Source organism: Oncorhynchus masou, chromosome 5 (assembly GCF_036934945.1).
Source record: "Oncorhynchus masou masou isolate Uvic2021 chromosome 5, UVic_Omas_1.1, whole genome shotgun sequence".
Classification (NCBI taxonomy): domain Eukaryota; kingdom Metazoa; phylum Chordata; class Actinopteri; order Salmoniformes; family Salmonidae; genus Oncorhynchus; species Oncorhynchus masou.
This window is the reverse complement of record NC_088216.1, coordinates 9,586,617-9,610,589: the sequence shown is the minus strand read 5'-3', so window position 1 is coordinate 9,610,589 and position 23,973 is coordinate 9,586,617. Positions and strand designations below refer to the sequence as shown.

Genomic DNA, 23,973 nt, shown 5'->3' with positions numbered 1-23,973 from the left:
AATTGTCACGTCTCTCGTCGGAAGGCATGGACCAAAGCGCAGCGTGGTAAGTGTTCATGATTTTTATTTAATCAAAAAACAAACAAAATAACAAAGAGAAGAACGAACAGTTCTGTAAGACAAAATCAACTATACAGAAAACAACTACCCAAAAAACACAGGCGGAAAAAGGCTGCCTAAGTATGATTCACAATTAGAGACAACGATAGACAGCTGCCTCCGATTGGGAACCACACTCGGCCAAAAACAAAGAAATACAAAAACACAGAAAAAGGAACATAGAATGCCCACCCTAGTCACACCCTGGCCTAACCAAAATAGAGAATAGAAGCTTCTCTATGGCCAGGGCGTGACAGCCGCTCTGTTTTGGGCCAGCTGCAGCTTTACTAGGTCTTTCCTTGCAGCACTGGACAACACGACTGGACAATAATCAAGATTAGACAAAACTAGAGCCTGCAGAACTTGCTTTGTGGAGAGTAGTGTCAAAAAAGCAGAGCATCTCTTTATTATGGCTAGACCTCTCCCTATCTTTACAACCATTGAATCTATATGTTTTGACCATGACAGTTTACAATCTAAGGTAATGCCAAGTAATTTAGTCTCCTCAACTTGTTCAACTGCCACACAATTCATTACCAGATTTAGCTGAGGTCAATAACTTAAGTAATGATTTGTACCAAATACAATGCTCTTAGTTTTAGAGATGTCCAGGACCAGTTTATTACTGGCCACGCATTCCAAAACAGATTGCAACTCTTTGTTAAGGGTTTCAGTGACTTCATTAGCTGTGGTTGCTGATGCTTATATGGTTGAATCATCAGCATACATGGACACACATGCTTTGTTTAATGCCAGTGGCAGGCTATTGGTAAAAATAGAAAAGAGTAGAGGGCCTAGAGAGCTGCCCTGCGGTACATCACACTTTATATGTTTGGCATTAGAGAAGCTTCCATTAAAACCCACTGAGTTCTAGTAGATAGATTGCCATAATGTGGATTCAGAGCTGAGGTTGAAAAGCCATAGCACAGACATTCTTAAACAACAGGTTATGGTCAATAATATCAAAGGCTGCACTGAAATCTAACAATAGAGCTCCCACAATCTTCTTGTTATCAATTTCTCTCAACCAGTCATCAGTCATTTGTGTCAGTGCAGTACATGTTGAAAGTCTGTTGTTCAGTTATTTACAGAGAAATAGCATTGTATTTGTTCAAACACAATTTCCAACATGTTGCTTAGAGCTGGCAGCAAGTTTATAGGTCTGCTGTTAGAACCAGTAAAGGCCGCTTTACCACTCTTGGGTAGGGGAATTACTTTCTGAGCCTTAACATATCTAACAGTCAGTTTCTTAACAGGTACATGTTTATCAATAATTGGAAGAAGCAATTTCATCTGGTAAAAACAGGTAAACACATTATAAGGCAACAATATAAGATAACGGGAGCACTGTGTATGTTCTCTGATGAATTGTAGGTCAATGAGATGTGAAATATCAATATACACGCTAAGAGAAGTAATTTCTCTCTCCTGTGTGGATTCTCTAATGACGTTTAAGTAAATGTTATGAGTAATACGTTTTCCCAAAGTCTGAGCTTTTGTAAGCCTTCTCCTCTGTGTCATGTTCTTTCAGGCTTCCTAAATGGGCAAAGGCTTTACACCCTGGGAGGAGTGGTAATGCATCTCCCCTCTGTGTATTTTCTCGTGTTGGTTCAGGTTGTTTTTCTGGTTAAAACTCCTTCCACACTGGGAGCAGTGGTAAGGCTTCTCCCCTGTGTGAATTCTCTCATGCTGTTTCAGCTCCCCTGACTGGTTGAAACTCTTTCCAAACTGGGAGCAGTGGTAAGGCTTCTCCCCTGTGTGCATTCTCTCATGTCTTTTCAGATCCCCTAACCAGTTGAAACACTTTCCACACTGGGAGCAGTAGAAAGGCTTCTCCCCTGTGTGTATTCTCTCATGCCGTATCAGGTTCCCTAAAAGGTTAAAACTATTTCCACACTGGGAGCAGTGGTAAGGCTTCTCCCCTGTGTGAATTCTCTCATGCCGTTTCAGCTCCCCTGACTGGTTGAAACACTTACCACACTGGGAGCAGTGGTAAGGCTTCTCCCCTGTGTGAATTCTCTCGTGCCGTTTCAGCTCCCCGGACTGGTTGAAAAACTTGCCACACTGGGAGCAGTGATAAGGCTTCTCCCCTGTATGAATTCTCTCATGTCGTTTCAGGTTCCCTAAATCTTTAAAACTCTTTCCACACTGGAAGCAGTCATAAGGCTTCTCCCCTGTGTGTATTTTCTCATGTTGTTTCAGGTCCCATAACCGGTTACAACCCTTTCCACAGTGGGAGCACTGGTGTCGTCTTGCTGGTTTGGACGTCCCTGGCTCTGGTTCCTCTGAATCTGGTCTTTCTCCTGCCAAAGACAGTGTTTTTTAAAATAGAGACCCGAATGAAATCTCCACATGATAAAACAACAGTGCTTTGAGAGTAAATCCTAATCAGATCTCTCAATAACCTGAGGCAAAACACATGTAGAGCTTCCTGGTAATTACTTATATGTTTACACTAATTTTATTCATCCTGTTTTACAAGTCAGAACACAAAAACAGACAGTTCTAGCACACTGAAGACACAGACTTTGCTAGATTCCAATCGAGCAGGTGGTTCTAAATATACAATTTTCATAGCTGTATGATACAGAATGTGACCTACACACTTCCTTAAACATAAAATAACTAAAGAAGTAATTTTGTGTCATAGTCAAAAACTAATTTTTACATCGAAGACACAAAGCACATCAGTAAAATCTCCCCGTTGTCGAAAGGGATCAACACCTGCTGTTTAAATGGACCAATTTCTTATTTAGACGTTGACAGGTTTTCAACATTTTGACTATCGCTGATGTCATATTTTGGGTAAAGTAAAAAATAAGGTGAAATATTTGGAAAGATGTTCCTAAACTGATAATAACTACAATAAACAAATGATAAACGCAACATGTAAAGTGTTGGATGTTTCATGAGCTGAAACAAAAGATTGCAGAATGTTCTACATCCCTGTTAGTTAACACATATTTTCTGCCAAGATAATCCATCCACCTGACAGGTGTGGCAAAGACAAGATGTGTATGTGTGTGTGTGTGTGGGGGGGGGGGGGTAACCGAGACAGCCTGGAGGAGTAGAACAAAATCCCTTAGTGTTCCAAGTCATCCTGGCATCTGGGCCGGGTTGGGGGGTTAAAACAACACCAGGTGCAGATGACCACAGGATGAACCCAGGATGGCTTGTGATGCCCCCCGATCAGAATGGGAGGGGTGGAACCAGCCCCGACTAAGTATTTATAAGAGCTCTGTTTTTCATTCAAGGTTAAGCTCTCAGCAACACACTCAAGCGTGTGGGGTCAACCGCTTCATTATTGCAATAATTAATCAATATTAAATAAAAATGATTGTTTGAAGAAATGACAAAGTCTCTCTCAGTACACATGAATTTCCATGACAACGCCAGCTGTTTATTTTATTTAGATGTTCACAAACTTCGTACATATTTTGTGTAAAGTAAAAATACTTTTGGGGTAGATGTTGCTAAAAAATATAAAACAACATGTGAAGTGTTGGTCCCATGTTTCATGAACTGAAATAAAAGACCCCAGAATTTTTCCATAAGCTCAGCTTATTTCTCAAAAATGTTGTGCACAAATTTGTTTACATCCCTGTTAGTTAACATTTATTCTCTTCCAAGATAATCCATCCACCTGACAGGTGTGGCATATCAAGAAGCTGATTGAACAGCTTGATTATTACACAGGTGCACCTTGTGCTGGGGAGAATAAAATGCCACTTTAAATGTGCAGCTTTGTCACACAACACAATGCCACAGATGTCTCAAGTTTTGAGGGAGCGTGCAATTGGCATGCTGACTGCAGGAATATCCACTAGAGCTGTTACCAGATAATTGAATGTTCAATTCTCTACCAGAAGCCGCCTCCAATGTCATTTTAGAGACTTTGGCAGTACATCCAACTGGCCTCACAACCACATATAACGACACCAGACCAGGATAGAAAACACTGAAGTTTCTAAAACTGTTTGAATGATGTCTGTGAGTATAACAGAACTCATATAGCAGGCAAAACCATGAGAAGAAATCCAAACAGAAAGTGAGAAGTCAAATTTCAAAACAGTGCCTATTTAAATCTCTGATAGTTATGGATGTGCTTGCACTTCCTAGGGCTTCCACTAGACGTCACCGTCTTTAGAACCTGTTTTGAGGATTCTACTATAAAGGAGGGGCTCATAGGAGCTATTTGAGTGAGTGGTCTGGCAGAGAGCCTGGGTCTCATGACGCGCGCTCCCTAGAGAGTTAGCTCCCGTTCCAATGCTTTTCTTCAGACAATGAAATTCTCCGGTTGGAACCTTATTGATGATATGTTAACCTTTAGTGACTCCCCATCCCGGGTCCGGGAGCGTAATCATCGACTGACACTAATTAGCATAATGCAACGGACATAAATATTCCTAGAAAATAGTCCTATTCATGAAAATCACAAGTGAAATATATTGAGACACAGCTTAGCCTTTTGTTAATCACCCTGTCATCTCAGATTTTCTAAATATGCTTTATGCCAAAGCAAGACAAGCATGTGTGTAAGTTTATTGATAGCCTCGCATAGCATTTTGTCCAGCTAGCAGCAGGTAATTTGGTCACCAAAATCAGAAAAGCAATCAAATTAAATCGTTTACCTTTGATGAGCTTTGGATGTTTTCACTCACGAGACTCCCAGTTAGATAGCCAATGTTGCTTTTTTCCCAAAATATTATTTTTGTAGGCGAAATAGCTCCGTTTGTTCTTCACGTTTGGCTGAGAAATCGACCGAAAATTAGCTCCATAATATCGACAGAAACATGGCAAACGTTGTTTATAATCAATCCTCAAGGTGTTTTTCAAATATCTATTCGATAATATATCCACCGGGACAATTGGTTTTTCAGTAGGACCGATTGAAATAATGGCTACCTCTGTATTTTACGCAAGAATCACTCTGAGAGCCATCAGGTGACCACTTACACAATGTAGCCGCTTACGGGTATTCTTCAACAAAGGCGTAAAACTACGTCACAATGCTGTAGACACCTTGGGGAATACGGAGAAAAAGTAATCTGGTTGATAGCCCATTCACTGCTCAATAGGGACGCATCGGCATGCAGAGATTTCAAAAGATGAGTCACTTCCGGATTGGATTTTTCTCAGGCTTTCGCTTGCAATACCAGTTCTGTTATAATCAGACAATATTTTTACAGTTTTGGAAACTTTAGTGTTTTTTCTATCCTAAGCTGTCAATTATATGCATATTCCAGCATCTTGTCCTGACAAAAAAGCCTGTTTAATTTGGGAATGTTATTTTTCCAAAAATGAACATACTGCCCCTAATATTAAGAAGTTAAAAACATCCTAAAGATTGATTGCAGACATGTTTTGCACACTTGTTTCTACGACCTGTCACGGAACTTTTTTAGTTTTTGTCATGGAGGAAATGGTCGCGCCTCATGAAGATGGATTACTGGGTTGAACACGCTAACATCAAGTGGCTAAATGATGGGTTTTATGGAACAAATCAGTCATTTATTGTCGAACTGGGATTCCTGGGAGTGCCTTATGATGAAGATCATCAAAGGTAAGTGAATATTTATAGTGTTTTTTCAAACTAATGTTGACTCCAAGATGGCGGAGTTGTCTTTGACTGTTTTTGGGTACTGAGCGCCGGTCTCAGATTATGCTTTTTCCGTTTCAGTTGTTTTGAAATCTGACACAGCGGATGCATAGAGGATAAGTCCATCTTTAATTCTGTGAATAACACTTGCATCTTTTATCAATGTTTATTATGAGTATTTTTGGGAAATTCGGCAGATTTTTTTTCTCAGACATAAATAAACAACTCCGGGTGAAAGACAAAGGCCATAGCTGTAATAAAATTTCTGCACGTAACGCGCCAATGTAAACTGAGATTTTTGAAATCTGGACACCATGGGTAGATTAACAAGATGTTTATCTTTCATTTGCTGTATTGGACAGATTACATGAGTTACTTATTTCAAAAAATATTTTAGAATTTCGCTCGCTGCCTTTTCAGCGGAATGTTGTCGTGGGGTTCCGCTAGCAGAGTTTATTTTGTAGATGTTTTATGGGTTGAAAAGTGTTTTTTTTCTCAGACATATATAAACAACTCCAGGTGAAAGACAAAGGCCATAGCTGTAATAAAATAACAAATTAACTGGCAAAGCAGCAGAGCGAGGCCCGCATCCAGCAACGTCACGAGTCACGTTTTTGCAGCTGTTTCAGTACAGCACTTCCGGGAGAGAGAGGGAGAGCAGCTGTTTCAGTACAGCACTAGAGAGAGAGAGGGGGAGAGCAGCTGTTTCAGTACAGCACTACAGGGAGAGAGAGGGGGAAAGGGAAAAAAATCCACTGGATGAGTTTTAATGTATGGAATCACTTAGGAGTTTTTGGATTTTGGGTACACTTCTCCTTTAACCTGTTGAAACTCTGGGGGCGCTATATCATTTTTGGATAAAAAAGACGTGCCCGTTTTAAGCGCAATATTTTGTCACAAAAAAGATGCTCGACTATGCATATAATTGGTAGCTTTGGAAAGAAAACACTCTGACGTTTCCAGAACTGCAAAGATATTTTCTGACTGCAAAGATATTCCACAGAATTCAGAGAAGAATGCAGGCTTCCACGAACGATATATCAATGAAGAGATATGTGAAAAAACACCTTGAGGATTGATTCCAAACAACGTTTGCCATGTTTCGGTCGATATTATGGAGTTAATTCGGAAAAAGTTTGACGTTGTAGGTGACTGAATTTTCGGTTCGTTTCGGTAGCCAAATGTGATATACAAAACGGAGCGATTTCTCCTACACAAAGACGCTTTCAGGAAAAACTGCACATTTGCTATGTAACTGAGAGTCTCCTCATTGAAAACATCCGAAGCTCTTCAAAGGTAAATGATTTTATTTATTTGGTTATCTGGTTTTTGTGAAAATGTTGCGTGCTAAATGCTACTCAAAATGCTAAGCTAGCTTAGCATACTCTTACACAAATTAGTGAATTGCTATGGTTCAAAAGCATATTTTGAAAATCTGAGATGACAGTGTTGTTAAGAAAAGGCTAAGCTTGAGAGTAGGCGCATTATTTTCATTTTATTTGCAATTTTCAGAAATCGTTAACGTTGCGTTATGCTAATGAGCCTGAGGCTTTAGTCACGATCCCGGATCCGGGATGGGGAGTTTCAAGAAGTTAAAGCATCAGACTCCATAGTAAGTCATCATTAGATGCTACAGTCCTCCTTTAATTGGGATAGGGGGCAGCATTTTCACTTTTGGATGAAAAGTGTGCCCAGAGTAAACTGCCTCCTACTTAGTCCCAGATGCTAATTTGTGCATATTATTAGTAGTATTGGATGGAAAACACTCTGAAGTTTCTAAAGCTGTTTGAATGAGAGGGGGGGCTGAATGAGAGGGGAATAAGTCAGAGGTCTGGCAGAGTGCCTTGGTCTCGTGACGCGCGGTCATGAGAGAGTTAGCTCTCGTTCCATTGCTTTTCTACAGACAATGGAATTCTCCGGTTGGAACATTATTGAACTTTTATGATAAAAACATGGAATTTGTCCGATCTTTCCGCTGCAAGTTGCACGCCCGTTTCGATTTGTTTACCAAACGCTAACAAAAGGAGGTATATGGACATAAATTATGAACTTTATCGAACAACTCAAACATTGATTGTGGAACTGGGATTCCTGGGAGTGCATTCTGATTAAGATCATCAAAGGTAATTCATATTTATAATGCTATTTCTGACTAATGTTGACTGCGCAACATGGTGGATATTTCTTTGGCTGGTTTGGGCTCTGAGCTCCGTACTCAGATTATTGCATGGTATGCTTTTTCCGTAAAGTTCTTTTTAAAATCTGACACAGCCGTTGCATTAAGGAGAAGTTTATCTAAAGTTCCATGCATAACACTTGTATTTTCATCAACATTTATAATGAGTATTTCTGTAAATTGATGTGGCATGTTTTGGAACTACTGAACATAACACGCCAATGTAAAATTAAATGTTTGGATATTAATATGCACTTTATCGAACAAAACATACATGTATTGTGTAACATGAAGTCCTCTGAGTGTCATCTGATGAAGATCATCAAAGGTTAGTGATACATTTTTATCTCTATTTGTGCTTTTTGTGACTCCTCTTTGGCTGGAAAAATGGCTGGGTTTTTCTGTGACTTGGTGGTGACCTAACAATCGTTTGTGGAGCTTTCGCTGTGAAGCATTTTTGAAATCAGAGACTGTGGCTGGATTAACGAGACTTATCTTTAGGATGGTGCCTAATGCTTGATTGTTTGAGAAATTTGATTTATGAGATTTCTGTTGATTTGTATTTGGTGCCCTGCAATTTCATTGGCTGTTGGCGGCAGAACCCCGTTCCATACAGGTTAAGACTCCATAATGTTTCATCATTAGATGCTACAGTCCTCCTTTAAGACTCCATAATGTTCATCATTAGATGCTACAGTCCTCCTTTAAGACTCCATAATGTTAATCATTAGATGCTAGTCCTCCTTTAAGACTCCATAATGTTTCATCATCAGATGTTACAGTCCTCCTTTAAGACTCCATGTTTAGAATGTGTCTGGAAGCGCTACTCTATTCTACTCTCATCCTTTCAGTTTTAATAATATTTACTAATAATAATAATGTTATAACAGGTAATAACTAACTTTAATAACTAGGGTCAATACCTGCATGACTCTCCAACAAAATATTTCTTTACCCCCCTCGAAACAATACCGCTACAGAATTAGCATAGTAGGCCATGTAATTTAAGGTAATCTGAAATATTTAGGACTAACTTATTCGTTGACACCCATTCTGAAACTCACTGCAGCTCTTTGTAAGTGTTGCTGTCATTTCAGTTTCCGTGGTAGCTGACGTGTACAGTGTTGAGTCATCCGCATACAGACACACTGGCTTTACTCAAATGTCGTTGGCATGTCGTTGGTAAAGATTGAAAAAAGTCAGGTCATCATTTTTAAGGAAAAGTTTTTGTAAAACAAGCAGCTTACATTGGATCATCTTGAAACTCTCTCTCTAAAGCTAACTTTTATCAAGGTTTTATATGGTCTATTGGTTTCTCTCTTTTCATTGGTAGAATCCTTTTTCAGTGTTATGATATTCATAACATCCATATCCACCAGTCTATCTTCCTGTCAACTAACAGTACTCTGCTGGTTGTCCTGGTAACAGATACCAGCCTATCTTCTTGTCAACTAACAGAACTCTGCTGGTTGTCCTGGTAACAGACACCAGTGGGCAGATGTATTTTATTTGTTCAAACTAAACTACAGCACTTACTTTGATGAGTTAAATCTGATCCTTTCATCTCTTCTCCACCTCTCACAGTTCCACTCAGCCCCGTTGTTTTCCTGCAGTCCACCAGCAGCACAGACAACCTCTTCATACCCAGCAGTAAGGCGCTACTGGGAGAGGTACGACACGGGGACTCCAGGAGGGAGGAAGGGCTAGCGTTGTCCTGGTAACCATAAAGAGGGGACACAGACACATATCATTATGGATGCTGATGCCACTGTTGTCATGAAGTGCTTTACAGAAACCCAGCCCAGACCGTGACAGAGCAAGCTGTATGCTAGACCAGACCAAGCTGTACCATCTGGTGTTCTGATCTGGAGAGACTCTTCTCTTCCTCGTCAGCATCAGGATGTTGTTGATGCTCCCCAGAGGATCCACGATAGTCACGTCTCTCTCCTGTGTGAACGAGAACATCAAACAAATGGTGAACTTATGACCGTCTATTACAATCAAGAGGCATGAATATGTCAAAAATGGCCACTTCCATCATGATTTTGTAAAATATTGTTTGTGTTGCAAATGTAAAGGGTAATTTCCACAAAATGGGTGCCTTTTACATCCCTTTGATATTTTAAGTAGATTTTAAAAGCCTGTTATATTAGATGAGGTGAACTTTAATGTAGACAACATGGAGAATGAGAATTCAATACATCGAAGTCCCAAAAACATATGTACCAATGGCAGATTGGCCCTTAAACAATTCCCACAGTACTGAACGACATATTCAAGTGTTGAACTGAAGTAGAATGCCCCTTTAAAACAATACATTATTTCAAGAACTACATAGTGTCCCTGTTTTTAAGACAGTACTCACTGGTGGTAGTCTGATCTTCAGCCTCCTCCGCTTTCACTCCCAAAACGTCTTCCTCCTTTTTTATTGAGATAGCCTCCTCTTCCTCTTTTACCCTAAAAGGTTCTTCCTCTTCTTTCACTACATTCTCTTCTTTCAATGTTATGGCATCTTCCTGCTTTTTGATTCTGAAAGCTTCTACCTCCTCCTCTTCCACAACCTCTTTCCCATCTTCCTCTTTCACTGTAATATCATCCTCTTCTTCTTTCAATGTGATAGCGTCCTCTTCCTCCCTTTTCATCCTGAAAGCTTCTTCCTCTCCTTTCACCAGAGCTTCTTTCTCGGTCGAGCTTTGTGAGCTCATGCTCCGGTTGATTAGCCTAGTGCAATATCAATTTAGTAACACATTTGCTAATTTAACGTGCAAATGACGTTAAAATGAACTAGTAGATGGGTAAACATAATTATATTCAAAGCACTAAGAGTAATATACACACGATTGGTCTAAAGAGCTTCAAAGGCTCAACTTTATGTTCGCTAGCAAAGCCACACGTTGGTTGAATCAGAAGCCTTTTGTCGCTGTTGAAGAAGCCTCCAGTTCCGTCCACTAGATTATACGTCACGCAAGGAGCATCACCTGAAAGACTCATATAGCTCTCTGCTGACTGGAGTGGATAACGCAGACTGGAAAAATATTAATAAAGTTTATTCTGGCAAGCCATGTCATGCGAATAAATTTAAAAATAACCAGATGTTATGTTTTCTCATACTTCTTACAGCCAATACTTTACTCCAGGGCTGACCTGCCCGTTAGGTAGGATTAGGTGACAGATTAAAGAGTTTTCCATTTTTGTCATCGTTATTCTGAACCGACTGCCTGCAAGTCATCGTTAAATTTGCCTAAGTGATATGTATCTGAAGAGGAAACAGCCAGGAAATGCCCCTGTCTTGAGTGCATTTGTCTACCACTGTGTGTAGCTGTTAGCGATGATGCTAATGACAACCATCTTCTGGTTGATGGAAAAGCTTTCCCAAAAAGCCTTGTCAATTAAATGTTAACTACAAAGTAGTCTATGCCTCCCTGGCAGAATGATATCATGACTATTTGCATCAATCCAGTTGTGATTTGTTCAGCAGACTCTGCAATCACATGTGTGCTACAGAGACACCACTAACCAAGCAAGGCTCTTGCTGGTGTCACTTCAATTAAAGGGTATCTACACATAAAAATTAACATGTCTTAGATTTTTCTCAGACTTCAAACGTGTTCTCCTGATGTGGTTTAAGTGTTGTTGTGGACTTAGAACATCCAATGTTGTTGTTTTCTATTAACAGTGTGATTTAGAGACAAAAACAGACAAACAGGGACAAATCTGAAACCTGGAAAAACTAAATGGAGAAAATGTAATTAGGTTCAATAAAACGGATTAGATAGAGATGTTATAGAGCCATAAATATTCTACACATTTTCTCTCATTACTGTATTATCTAGGGATAGTTTAGAGTAACAGCTGTATCCTGAAGTGACCTTTAACCTCCCAGCTCCTCAATACTTCTTCCACTGGATCAAAGCCTCAGCCAAGTAGGATACATGATAGTGACAACACATGGAGTTGGGTTGGATATAGTCATGGTAGGATACATGACAGTGACAACACATGGAGTAGGGTTGGATATAGTCAGGGTAGGATACATGATAGTGACAACACATGGAGTTGGGTTGGATATAGTCATGGGAGGATACATGAAAGTGGCACATGGAGTAGGGTTGGATATAGTCATGGTTAACAAAATACTTTACTCAACATATTGTGCAGCTTTCTGTTGTAGGATCTTTTTATAACCACACACATGGTCATGGGCTTAATAGAAGAAGACACCAGTAGCATGTCAGATATAGTTTAAATGTATTTGAGTTTGCATCCCAATATGACACTTCAAATACATCACAGAAGACTGAAATGTAACAAAACGACTATTGTATTTAATGAACTGTACACTGAGATGCTCAGTTGGTCAACATTCCCCTCCAGTGATTCCCCAACATCAGGTCAACATGCGCCCCACAAATGGAGCAGATATCTTATACCAGTCCTTCTTTAAAGACATGTATCCATAACAAGGCTTAGGTGTTTTCTATAGTGTCCATTTTTTAAACATCTTTATTTTCCTGCAAATAACTTGTCAAAAAGCATTGTTATGACTGTTACGGTTTTCTTCTGGTGAAAGAGAGGAGGACCAAAACGCAGCGTGGTTATCTTTATACATCTTTAATGAAAGAAGAAAAATGAACAATATACAAAAACAAGAAACGTGAAAAACCGAAACAGCCCTATTTGGTGCAACAAACACAAAGACAGGAACAATCACCCAAGAAATACCCAAAGAATATGGCTGCCTAAATATGGTCCCCAATCAGAGACAACGATAAACACCTGCCTCTGATTGAGAACCACTCCAGGCAACCATAGACTTACCTAGAATACTATACTACACACAACCCCATCAATCTACAAAACCCCTAGACAAGACAAACACATAATCACCCATGTCACACCCAGGCCTGACCAAAATAATAAAGAAAACATAAAATACTAAGGCCAGGGCGTGACAATGACTAAATTCACAGTCTTTAGTGTAGACAATTGTTTTCTCATGTTATTTTCATGAGTGTTTGAGATTAGGTCCCCGAATGGTCAAAAAGCTCTTCAAATAGAAGTACGTTTATAACACAAAATATCTTACAGGTCGACCCTCTCTCACTCTCTCATCATGTCACAAGCTGACAGGCTCCCAGAGGAAAGGCAATAAAAGGCCCCAGCTCACTCAACTGCAGCTCCCTCTCCAACAGCCATCAACCCAGAACATCTAAAAGATAATCTGGGAATCCTTTCTTCCGCATGAAGCTTTTTGAAAGTGAGTTCAATATTCAATGTTTGTTCAGTGCCTTCAGAAAGTATTCAGACACCATGACTTTTTCCACATTTTGTTATGATATCGCCTTCTTCAAAAATGTATTAAATTACATTTGTTCCTCATCAATCTACACACAATACCAAATAATAATTTAATTTACCACAAGTGGACTCCAATCAAGTTGTAGGATGATCAATGGAAACAGGACGCACCCTGAGCTCAATTTCGAGTCTCATATCAAAGGGTCTGTATACTTACGTAAATAAAGTTTCTATTTTTGTTTTATACATTTGCAAAAATGTCTAAAAGCCTTTTATCGCTTCGTCATTATGGGGTTATTGTGTGTAGATTGATGAGGAACTTGTTTAATTTAATTTGAATTATTTTAGAACAGGAGACACCTGAAACCCCACCTCTTTAAGGAATACCTAGGATAGGATAAGTAATCCTTCTCACCCCCCCCCCTTAAATGATTTAGATGCACTATTGTAAAGTGGCTGTTCCACTGGATGTCAGAAGGTGAATTCACCAATTTGTAAGTCGCTCTGGATAAGAGCGTCTGCTAAATGACTTAACTGTAAATGTAAGTAACAAAATGTAAAAAGTCAAGGGGTCTGAATACTTTCCAAAGAAACTGTAAGTGATTGAGGACAGAGCATCATTGCTATATTCTAATTAAAATCATTGACCCATAAGGGAACACGACCAAAGCAATGCGTGACCCATGCAGATTTAAAACAATATTAATCTTAATGAGAAATATAATTGAATAAACAAATGTTTGCATAACCAAAGACATGAAAACGGGTGGGAATATTGTATTTAGCTAGGAATGTCATTGAGAATAACAATAGACAATAGTTAATGTTGCTAGTTTAGGGATGAAGATAGTGAAGGTTCATCAATGTTAAGCATGTTTTTTAATTTGACGTGGAAACAATGTTTATTCAACCAGTGGGAGGCTTGTAAAAGCCCACAGGAAAGTGGAATGAGGAACTCTTCATTGAGACAATCATGAAACAGCAATCTGTGGGTGAGTTGTAGTGGATATTATAATATAAGGATTTGCTGGAGTCCAAGTCAAACCAAGATTCTTTATTTCTGAGCTCAGAGAGAACAACAGAGTTTGGTATTTGGTATTTTACTAGGATCCCCATTAGCTGTTGCAAAAGCAGCAGCTACCCCTCCTGCGGTCAACACAAAACATGACACATAATTGTCACGTCTCTCGTCGGAAAGCATGGACCAAAGCGCAGCGTGATAAGTGTCCATGATTTTTATTTAATCAAAAACATTTGAACAAAATAACAAAGAGAAGAACGAACAGTTCTGTAAGGCAAATCAACTATACAGAAAACTACCCAAAAAACACAGGTGGAAAAAGGCTGACTAAGTATGATTCTCAATTAGAGACAAAGATAGACAGCTGCCTCCGATTGGGAACCACACTCAGCCAAAAACAAAGAAATACAAAAACACAGAAAAAGGAACATAGAATGCCCACCCTAGTCACACCCTGGCCTAACCAAAATAGAGAATAAAAGCTTCTCTATGGCCAGGGCGTGACAGCCGCTCTGTTCTGGGCCAGCTGCAGCTTTACTAGGTCTTTCCTTGCAGCACTGGACAACACGACTGGACAATAATCAAGATTAGACAAAACTAGAGCCTGCAGAACTTGCTTTGTGGAGAGTAGTGTCAAAAAGCAGAGCATCTCTTTATTATGGCTAGACCTCTCCCCAGCTTTACAACCATTGAATCTATATGTTTTGACCATGACAGTTTACAATCTAAGGTAATGCCAAATAATTTAGTCTCCTCAACTTGTTCAACAGCCACACAATTCATTACCAGATTCAGCTGAGGTCTGAAACTTGAGGAATGATTTGTACCAAATACAATGCTCTTAGTTTTAGAGATGTTCAGGACCAGATTATTACTGGCCATGGATTCCAAAACAGACTGCAACTATTTGTTAAGGGTTTCAGTGACTTTCATTAGCTGTGGTTGCTGGTGCTTATATAGTTGAATCATCAGCATACATGGACACACATGCTTTGTTTAATGCCAGTGGCAGGCCATTGGTAAAAATAGAAAAGAGTAGAGGGCCTGGAGAGCTGCCCTGCGGTACATCACACTTCATATGTTTGACATTAGAGAAGCTTCCATTAAAAACCCTCTGAGTTCTATTAGATTGACAGCTCTGAATCCACATTATGGCAGAGGTTGAAAAGCCATAGCACAAACATTCTTAAACAACAGGTTATGGTCAATAATATCAAAGGCTCTAACAATAGAGCTCCCACAATCTTCTTCTTATCAATTTCTCTCAACCAATCATCAGTCATTTGTGTCAGTGCAGTACATGTTGAGTGCCCTTCTCTATAAGCATGCTGAAAGTATGTTGTTTATTTGTTTACAGAAATATAGCATTGTATTTGTTCAAACCATTTTTTTCCCAACAGTTTGCTAAGAGCTTGCTGCCAGCTTATAGGTCTGCTGTTAGAACCAGTAAAGGCCGCTTTACCACTCTTGGGTAGTGGATTAATTTGGCTTCCCTCCAGGCCTGAGAACAAAGACTTTCCTCTTGGCTCATATTAAAATATGTCAGATAGAAGTGGCTATAGAGTCAGCTACTGTCCTCAGTAGCTTTCCATCTAAGTTGTCAATGCCAGGAGGTTTGTCATTATTATAACAATTGTTCCACCTCTCCCACACTAACTTTACAAAATTCAATACTTGCACTGCTTTTCTTTCATGATGTTTTTTTCCAAATTTTTTTCTCCATCATTCTTTATATCATTGATCTTGGCTTTATAATAAAACGTATTATTTTTGTTGAGTTTGGTCACATCATTTCTCAATTTGCAGTACATAAGACAGCCAGATGTGCAGCCAGACTTATTCGCCACTCCTTTTGCTCCTTCTCTTTCAAACATACAGTTTTTAAATTCCTCATCAATCCATGGAACCTTAACATATCTAACAGTCAGTTTCTTAACAGGTACATGTTTATCAATAATTGTAAGAAGCCATTTCATCTGGTAAAAACATTATAAGGCAACAATATAAGACAACGGGAGCACTGTGTATGTTCTCTGATGAATTGTAAGAAAAATTTAGATGTGAAATATCAATATACGCGCAAAGAGAAGTCATTTCTCTCCTGTGTGGATTCTCTAATGACGTTTAAGTGATTGTTATGAGTAATACGTTTTCCCATCATCTGAGCTTTTGTAAGCCTTATCCTCGGTGTCATGTTCTTTCAGGCTTCCTAAATTGGCAAAAGCTTTGCACCCTGGGAGGAGTGGTAATGCATCTTCCCTCTGTGTATTTTATCGTGTTGGTTCAGTCTGTTTTTCCGGTTAAAACTCCTTCCGCACTGGGAGCAGTGGTAAGGCTTCTCCCCTGTGTGTATTCTCTCATGTTGTTTCAGGCTCCCAAACTGGTTAAAACACTTGCCACACTGGGAGCAGCGGTAAGGCTTCTCCCCTGTGTGTATTCTCTCATGCTTTATCAGGTTCCCATAAAGCGGTAAAACTCTTTCCACACTGGGAGCAGTCGTAAGGCTTCTCCCCTGTGTGTATTCTCTCATGTTGTTTCAGGCTCCCTAACTGGTTAAAACACTTGCCACACTGGGAGCAGCGGTAAGGCTTCTCCCCTGTGTGTATTCTCTCATGCATTACCAGGTTCCCTAAAGCTGTAAAACTCTTTCCACACTGAGAGCAGTCGTAAGGCTTCTCCCCTGTGTGTATTCTCTCATGAGCTTTCAGGTGTTCTTTCTGGTTAAACATCTTCCCACACTGGGAGCAGCGGTAAGGCTTCTCCCCTGTGTGTATTCTCTCATGCTTTATCAGGTTCCCTAAAACGGTAAAACTCTTTCCACACTGGGAGCAGTCATAAGGCTTCTCCCCTGTGTGTATTCTCTCATGAGCTTTCAGGTGTTCTTTCCGGTTAAACATCTTCCCACACTGGGAGCAGCGGTAAGGCTTCTCCCCTGTGTGTATTCTCTCATGCTTTATCAGGTTCCCTGAAACATTAAAACTATTTCCACACTGGGAGCAGTGGTAAGGCTTCTCCCCTGTGTGTATTCTCTCATGCTGTATCAGGTTCCCTGAAACATTAAAACTCTTTCCACACTGGGAGCAGTGGTAAGGTTTCTTCCCTGTGTGTATTCTCTCATGCTGTATCAAGTTCCCTAAATTGTTAAAACTCTTTCCACACTGGGAGCAGTGGTAAGGCTTCTCCCCTGTGTGTATTCTCTCATGTCGTTTCAGGTTCCCTAAATCGTTAAAACCCTTTCCACACTGGGAGCACTGGTGTCGTCTTGCTGGTTTGGACGTCCCTGGCTCTGGTTCCTCTGAGTCTGGTCTTTCTCCTGCCAAAGACAGTGTTTTTAAAAATAGAGACCCGAATGAAGTCTCCACATGATAAAACAACAGTGCTATGAGAGTAAATCCTAATCAGATCTCTCAACCTGATGCCAAACAAATGTTTTACAAGTCAGAACACAAAAAACTAAACAGTTCTAGCACACTGAAGACACAGATTCCAATCGAGCAGGTGGTTCTAAATATATAACTTTCATAGCTGTATGATACAGAATGCGACCTACACACTTCCTTAAACATAAAATAACTAAATAAGTAATTTTGTGTAATAGTGTTTACATCGAAGACAAAGCACACCAGTAACATTTACCCGTTGTCGATAGGGTGGACACTGAGAAAAATTACAAGATTGTATTAATACTGTTTAGCCATTGAATAGCTTTGATGGATACTCTCTCATCTGTGTCTATGGGACTGAGTTGGGCCTCTGGAGCTTGAGTTGACAATTGATTCATGACTTGCTGATAAAAACCTACAGCTGGTATTACATAGACAAGATGTGTGTGTGTGTGGGGCGGGGGGTAACCGAGATAGCCTGGAGGAGTAGAACAAAATCCCTTAGTGTTCCAAGTCATCCTGGCATCTGGGCCGGGTTGGGGGGTTAAAACAACACCAGGTGCAGATGACCACAGCATGAACCCAGGACGGCTTGTGATGCCCCCCGATCAGCATGGGAGGGGTGGAATCAGCCCTGACTAAGCATTTATAAGAGCTCTGTTTTTCATTCAAGGTTAAGCTCTCAGCAACACACTCAAGCGTGTGGGGTCAACTGCTTCATTATTGCAATAATTAATCAATATTAAATAAAAATGATTGTTTGAAGAAATGACTCTCAGTATACATGAATTTCCATGACAACGCCCGCTGTGATAATTTATTTTATTTAGATGTTCACAAACTTCGTACATATTTTGTGTAAAGTAAAAATAATTTTGGGGTAGATGTTGCTAAAAAATATAAAACAACATGTGAAGTGTTGGTCCCATGTTTCATGAACTGAAATAAAAGACCCCAGATTTTTTTCCATAAGCTCACCTTATTTCTCAAAAATGTTGTACACAAATTTGTTTACATCCCTGTTAGTTAACATTTATTCTCTGCCAAGATAATCCATCCACCTGACAGGTGTGGCATATCAAGAAGCTGATTGAACAGCTTGATTATTACACAGGTGCACCTTGTGCTGTGGAGAATAAAATGCCACTTTCAATGTGCAGCTTTGTCACACAAAACAATGCCACAGATGTCTCAAGTTTTGAGGGAGCGTGCAATTGGCATGCTGACTGCAGGAATATCCACTACAGCTGTTACCAGATAATTGAATGTACAATTCTCTACCAGAAGCCGTCTCCAATGTCGTTTTAGAGAATTTGGCAGTATATCCAACTGGCCTCACAACCACAGACCACATATAACGACGCCAGACCACTAATTTGGGAACGTTATTTTTCCAAAAATTAACATACTGCCCCCTAATCTTAAGAAGTTAAAAACATCCTAAAGATTGATTGCAGACATGTTTTGCACACTTGTTTCTACGACCTGTCACGGAACTTTTTTAGTTTTTGTCATGGAGGAAAGGGTCGCGCCTCATGAAGATGGATTACTGGGCTGAACAAGCTAACAACAAGTGGCTAAATGATGGGCTTATGGAACTTTATGGAACAAATCAGTCATTTATTGGCGAACTGGGATTCCTGGGAGTGCCTTCTGATGAAGATCATCAAAGGTAAGTGAACATTTATAGTGTTTTTTCGAACTAATGTTGACTCCAAGATGGCGGAGTTGCCTTTGGCTGTTTTTGGGTACTGAGCGCCGTTCTCAGATTATGCTTTTTCCGTAAAGTTTATAAAAAATCTGACACAGCGAATGCATAGAGGATAAGTCCATCTTTAATTCTGTGAATAACACTTGTATCTTTTATCAATGTTTATTATGAGTATTTCTGGGAAATTCACCAGATGTTTTGGAATCAAAACATTTCTGCACGTAACGCGCCAATGTAAACTGAGATTTTTGAAATCTGGACACCATGGGTAGTTTAACAAGATGTTTATCTTTCATTTGCTGTATTGGACAGATTACATGAGTTACTTATTTCTAAAAAATATTTTAGAATTTCGCTCGCTGCCTTTTCAGCGGAATGTTGTCGTGGGGTTCCGCTAGCGGAACACCCTTCCCATCAGGTTAACGACCGTTCCACAAGTGCATGTTCATTAATTGTTCATGGTTCATTGAACAAGCTTGGGAAACAGTGTTTAAACCCTTTACAATGAAGATCTGTGATGTTATTTGGATTTTTATGACTTTTCTTTGAAAGACAGGGTCCTGAAAAAGATCCGTAAATATTTTTGCTGAGTTTATTTTGTAGATGTTTTAATGGGTTGAAAAGTGTTTTTTTCTCAGACATAAATAAACAACTCCAGGTGAAAGACAAAGGCCATAGCTGTAATAAAATAACAAATGAACTGGCAAAGCAGCAGAGCGAGGCCCGCATTCAGCAACGTCACGAGTCACGTTTTTGCAGCTGTTTCAGTACAGCACTACTGGGAGAGAGAGGGAGAGCAGCTGTTTCAGTACAGCACTACAGGGAGAGAGAGGGAGAGCAGCTGTTTCAGTACAGCACAAGAGAGAGAGAGGAGGAGAGCAGCTGTTTCAGTACAGCACTACAGGGAGAGAGAGAGGGGGAGAGCAGCTGTTTCAGTACAGCACTAGAGAGAGAGAGAGAGGGGAGAGCAGCTGTTTCAGTACAGGACTACAGGGCGAGAGAGGGAGAGCAGCTGTTTCAGTACAGCACTAGAGAGAGAGAGAGGGGGAAAGAGAAAAAAATCCACTGGACGAGTTTTAATGTATGGAATCACTTAGGAGTTTTTGGATTTTGGGTACACTTCTCCTTTAAAGCATCAGACTCCATAGTAAGTCATCATTAGATGCTACAGACCTCCTTTAATTGGGATAGGGGGCAGCATTTTCACTTTTGGATGAAAATTGTGCCCAGAGTAAACTGCCTCCTACTTAGTCCCAGATGCTAATTTGTGCATATTATTAGTAGTATTGGATAGAAAACACTCTGAAGTTTCTAAAGCTGTTTGAATGAGAGGGGGGGCTGAATGAGAGGGGAATAAGTCAGAGGTCTGGCAGAGTGCCTTGGTCTCGTGACGAGCGGTCATGAGAGAGTTAGCTCTCGTTCCATTGCTTTTCTACAGACAATGGAATTCTCCGGTTGGAACATTATTGAACTTTTATGATAAAAACATAGGACAAATATCATCTTTCCGCTGCAAGTTGCACGCCCAAAACATTTGTTTACCAAACGCTAACAAAAGGAGGTATATGGACATAAATTATGAACTTTATCGAACAACTCAAACATTGATTGTGGAACTGGGATTCCTGGGAGTGCATTCTGATTAAGATCATCAAAGGTAATTCATATTTATAATGCTATTTCTGACTAATGTTGACTGCGCAACATGGTGGATATTTCTTTGGCTGGTTTGGGCTCTGAGCTCCGTACTCAGATTATTGCATGGTATGCTTTTTCCGTAAAGTTCTTTTTAAATCTGACACAGCCGTTGCATTAAGGAGAAGTTTATCTAAAGTTCCATGCATAACACTTGTATTTTCATCAACATTTATAATGAGTATTTCTGTAAATTGATGTGGCATGTTTTGGAACTACTGAACATAACACGCCAATGTAAAATGAAATGTTTGGATATTAATATGCACTTTATCGAACAAAACATACATGTATTGTGTAACATGAAGTCCTCTGAGTGTCATCTGATGAAGATCATCAAAGGTTAGTGATACATTTTTATCTCTATTTGTGCTTTTTGTGACTCCTCTTTGGCTGGAAAAATGGCTGGGTTTTTCTGTGACTTGGTGGTGACCTAACAATCGTTTGTGGAGCTTTCGCTGTGAAGCATTTTTGAAATCATTTTTGATTGTTTGAGAAATTTGATTTATGAGATTTGTATTTGGTGCCCTGCAATTTCATTGGCTGTTGGCGGCAGAACCCCTTTCCCATACAGGTTAAGACTCCATAATGTTTCATCATTAGATGCTACAGTCCTCCTTTAAGACTCCATAATGTTTCATCATTAGATGCTACAGTCCTCCTTTTAGACTCCATAATGTTTCATCATTAGATGCTACAGTCCTCCTTTAAGACTCCATAATGTTTCCTCACTAGATGCTACAGTCCTCCTTTAAGACTCCATAATGTTTCATCATCAGATGTTACAGTCCTCCTTTAAGACTCCATGTTTAGAATGTGTCTGGAAGCGCTACTCTATTCTACTCTCATCCTTTCAGTTTTAATAATATTTAATAATAATAATGTTATAACAGGTAATAACTAACTTTAATAACTAGGGTCAATAACTGCATGGCTCTCCAACAAAATATTTCTTTACTCCCCTCTAACAATACCGCTACAGAATTAGCATAGTAGGCCATGTAATTTAAGGTAATCTGAAATATTTAGGACTAACTTATTCGTTGACACCCATTCTGAAACTCACTGCAGCTCTTTGTAAGTGTTGCTGTCATTTCAGTTTCCGTGGTAGCTGACGTGTACAGTGTTGAGTCATCCGCATACAGACACACTGGCTTTACTCAAATGTCGTTGGCATGTCATGGGTAAAGATTGAAAAAAGTCAGGTCATAATTTTTAAGGAAAAGTTTTTGTAAAACAAGCAGCTTACATTGGATCATCTTGAAACTCTCTCTCTAAAGCTAACTTTTATCAAGGTTTTATATGGTCTATTGGTTTCTCTCTTTTCATTGGTAGAATCCTTTTTCAGTGTTATGATATTCATAACATCCATATCCACCAGTTTATCTTCCTGTCAACTAACAGTACTCTGCTGGTTGTCCTGGTAACAGATACCAGCCTATCTTCTTGTCAACTAACAGAACTCTGCTGGTTGTCCTGGTAACAGACACCAGTGGGCAGATGTATTTTATTTGTTCAAACTAAACTACAGCACTTACTTTGATGAGTTAAATCTGATCCTTTCATCTCTTCTCCACCTCTCACAGTTCCACTCAGCCCCGTTGTTTTCCTGCAGTCCACCAGCAGCACAGACAACCTCTTCATACCCAGCAGTAAGGCGCTACTGGGAGAGGTACGACACGGGGACTCCAGGAGGGAGGAAGGGCTAGCGTTGTCCTGGTAACCATAAAGAGGGGACACAGACACATATCATTATGGATGCTGATGCCACTGTTGTCATGAAGTGCTTTACAGAAACCCAGCCCAGACCGTGACAGAGCAAGCTGTATGCTAGACCAGACCAAGCTGTATGCTAGACCAGACCAAGCTGTATGCTAGACCAGACCAAGCTGTATGCTAGACCAGACCAACCTGTACCATCTGGTGTTCTGATCTGGAGAGACTCTTCTCTGCCTCGTCAGCATCAGGATGTTGTTGATGCTCCCCAGAGGATCCACGATAGTCACGTCTCTCTCCTGTGTGAACGAGAACATCAAACAAATGGTGAACTTATGACCGTCTATTACAATCAAGAGGCATGAATATGTCAAAAATGGCCACTTCCATCATGATTTTGTAAAATATTGTTTGTGTTGCAAATGTAAAGGGTAATTTCCACAAAATGGGTGCCTTTTACATCCCTTTGATATTTTAAGTAGATTTTAAAAGCCTGTTATATTAGATGAGGTGAACTTTAATGTAGACCACATGGAGAATGAGAATTCAATACATCGAAGTCCCAAAAACATATGTACCAATGGCAGATTATCCCTTAAACAATTTGCACAGTACTGAACAACATATTAAAGTGTTGAACTGAAGTAGAATGCCCCTTTAAAACAATACATTATTTCAAGAACTACATAGTGTCCCTGTTTTTAAGACAGTACTCACTGGTGGTAGTCTGATCTTCAGCCTCCTCCGCTTTCACTCCCAAAACGTCTTCCTCCAATTTTATTGAAATAGCCTCCTCTTCCTCTTTTACTCTAAAAGGTTCTTCCTCTTCTTTCAATGTTATGGCATCTTCCTCGTTTTTGATTCTGAAAGCTTCTACCTCCTCCCCTTCCACTTTGACAACATCTTTCCCATCTTCCTCTTTCACTGTAATATCATCCTCTTCTTCTTTCAATGTGATAGCGTCCTCTTCCTCCCTTTTCATCCTGAAAGCTTCTTCCTCTCCTTTCACCAGAGCTTCTTTCTCGGTCGAGCTTTGTGAGCTCATGCTCCGGTCGATTAGCCTAATGCAGTATCAATTTAGTAACACATTTGCTAATTTAACGAGCAAATGACGTTAAAATGAACTAGTAGATGGGTAAACATAATTATATTCAAAACACTAAGAGTAATATACACACGATTGGTCTAAAGAGCTTCAAAGACTCAACTTTATGTTCGCTAGCAAAGCAATACGTTGGTTGAATCAGAAGCCTTTTGTCGCTGTTGAAGAAGCCT

The 23,973-nt window shown here is 39.8% G+C and overlaps 1 protein-coding gene and 1 pseudogene across 1 annotated transcript; both read right to left on the bottom strand.

Annotated features, from left to right (window-relative positions):
- The window catches only part of LOC135525834 (zinc finger protein 850-like), a 227,988-nt pseudogene that overhangs the window by 62,596 nt on the left and 141,419 nt on the right, over positions 1–23,973 (bottom strand).
- Positions 62–23,937, bottom strand: LOC135525350 (zinc finger protein 135-like). Its single transcript, XM_064953055.1, is given in 9 exon segments — positions 62–2,402; positions 9,411–9,588; positions 9,724–9,821; positions 10,240–10,595; positions 16,407–16,657; positions 16,659–17,506; positions 22,521–22,698; positions 22,900–22,997; positions 23,416–23,937. Coding segments are annotated over 9 exon segments (3,102 nt in total). The 5' UTR covers positions 23,744–23,937; the 3' UTR covers positions 62–1,635.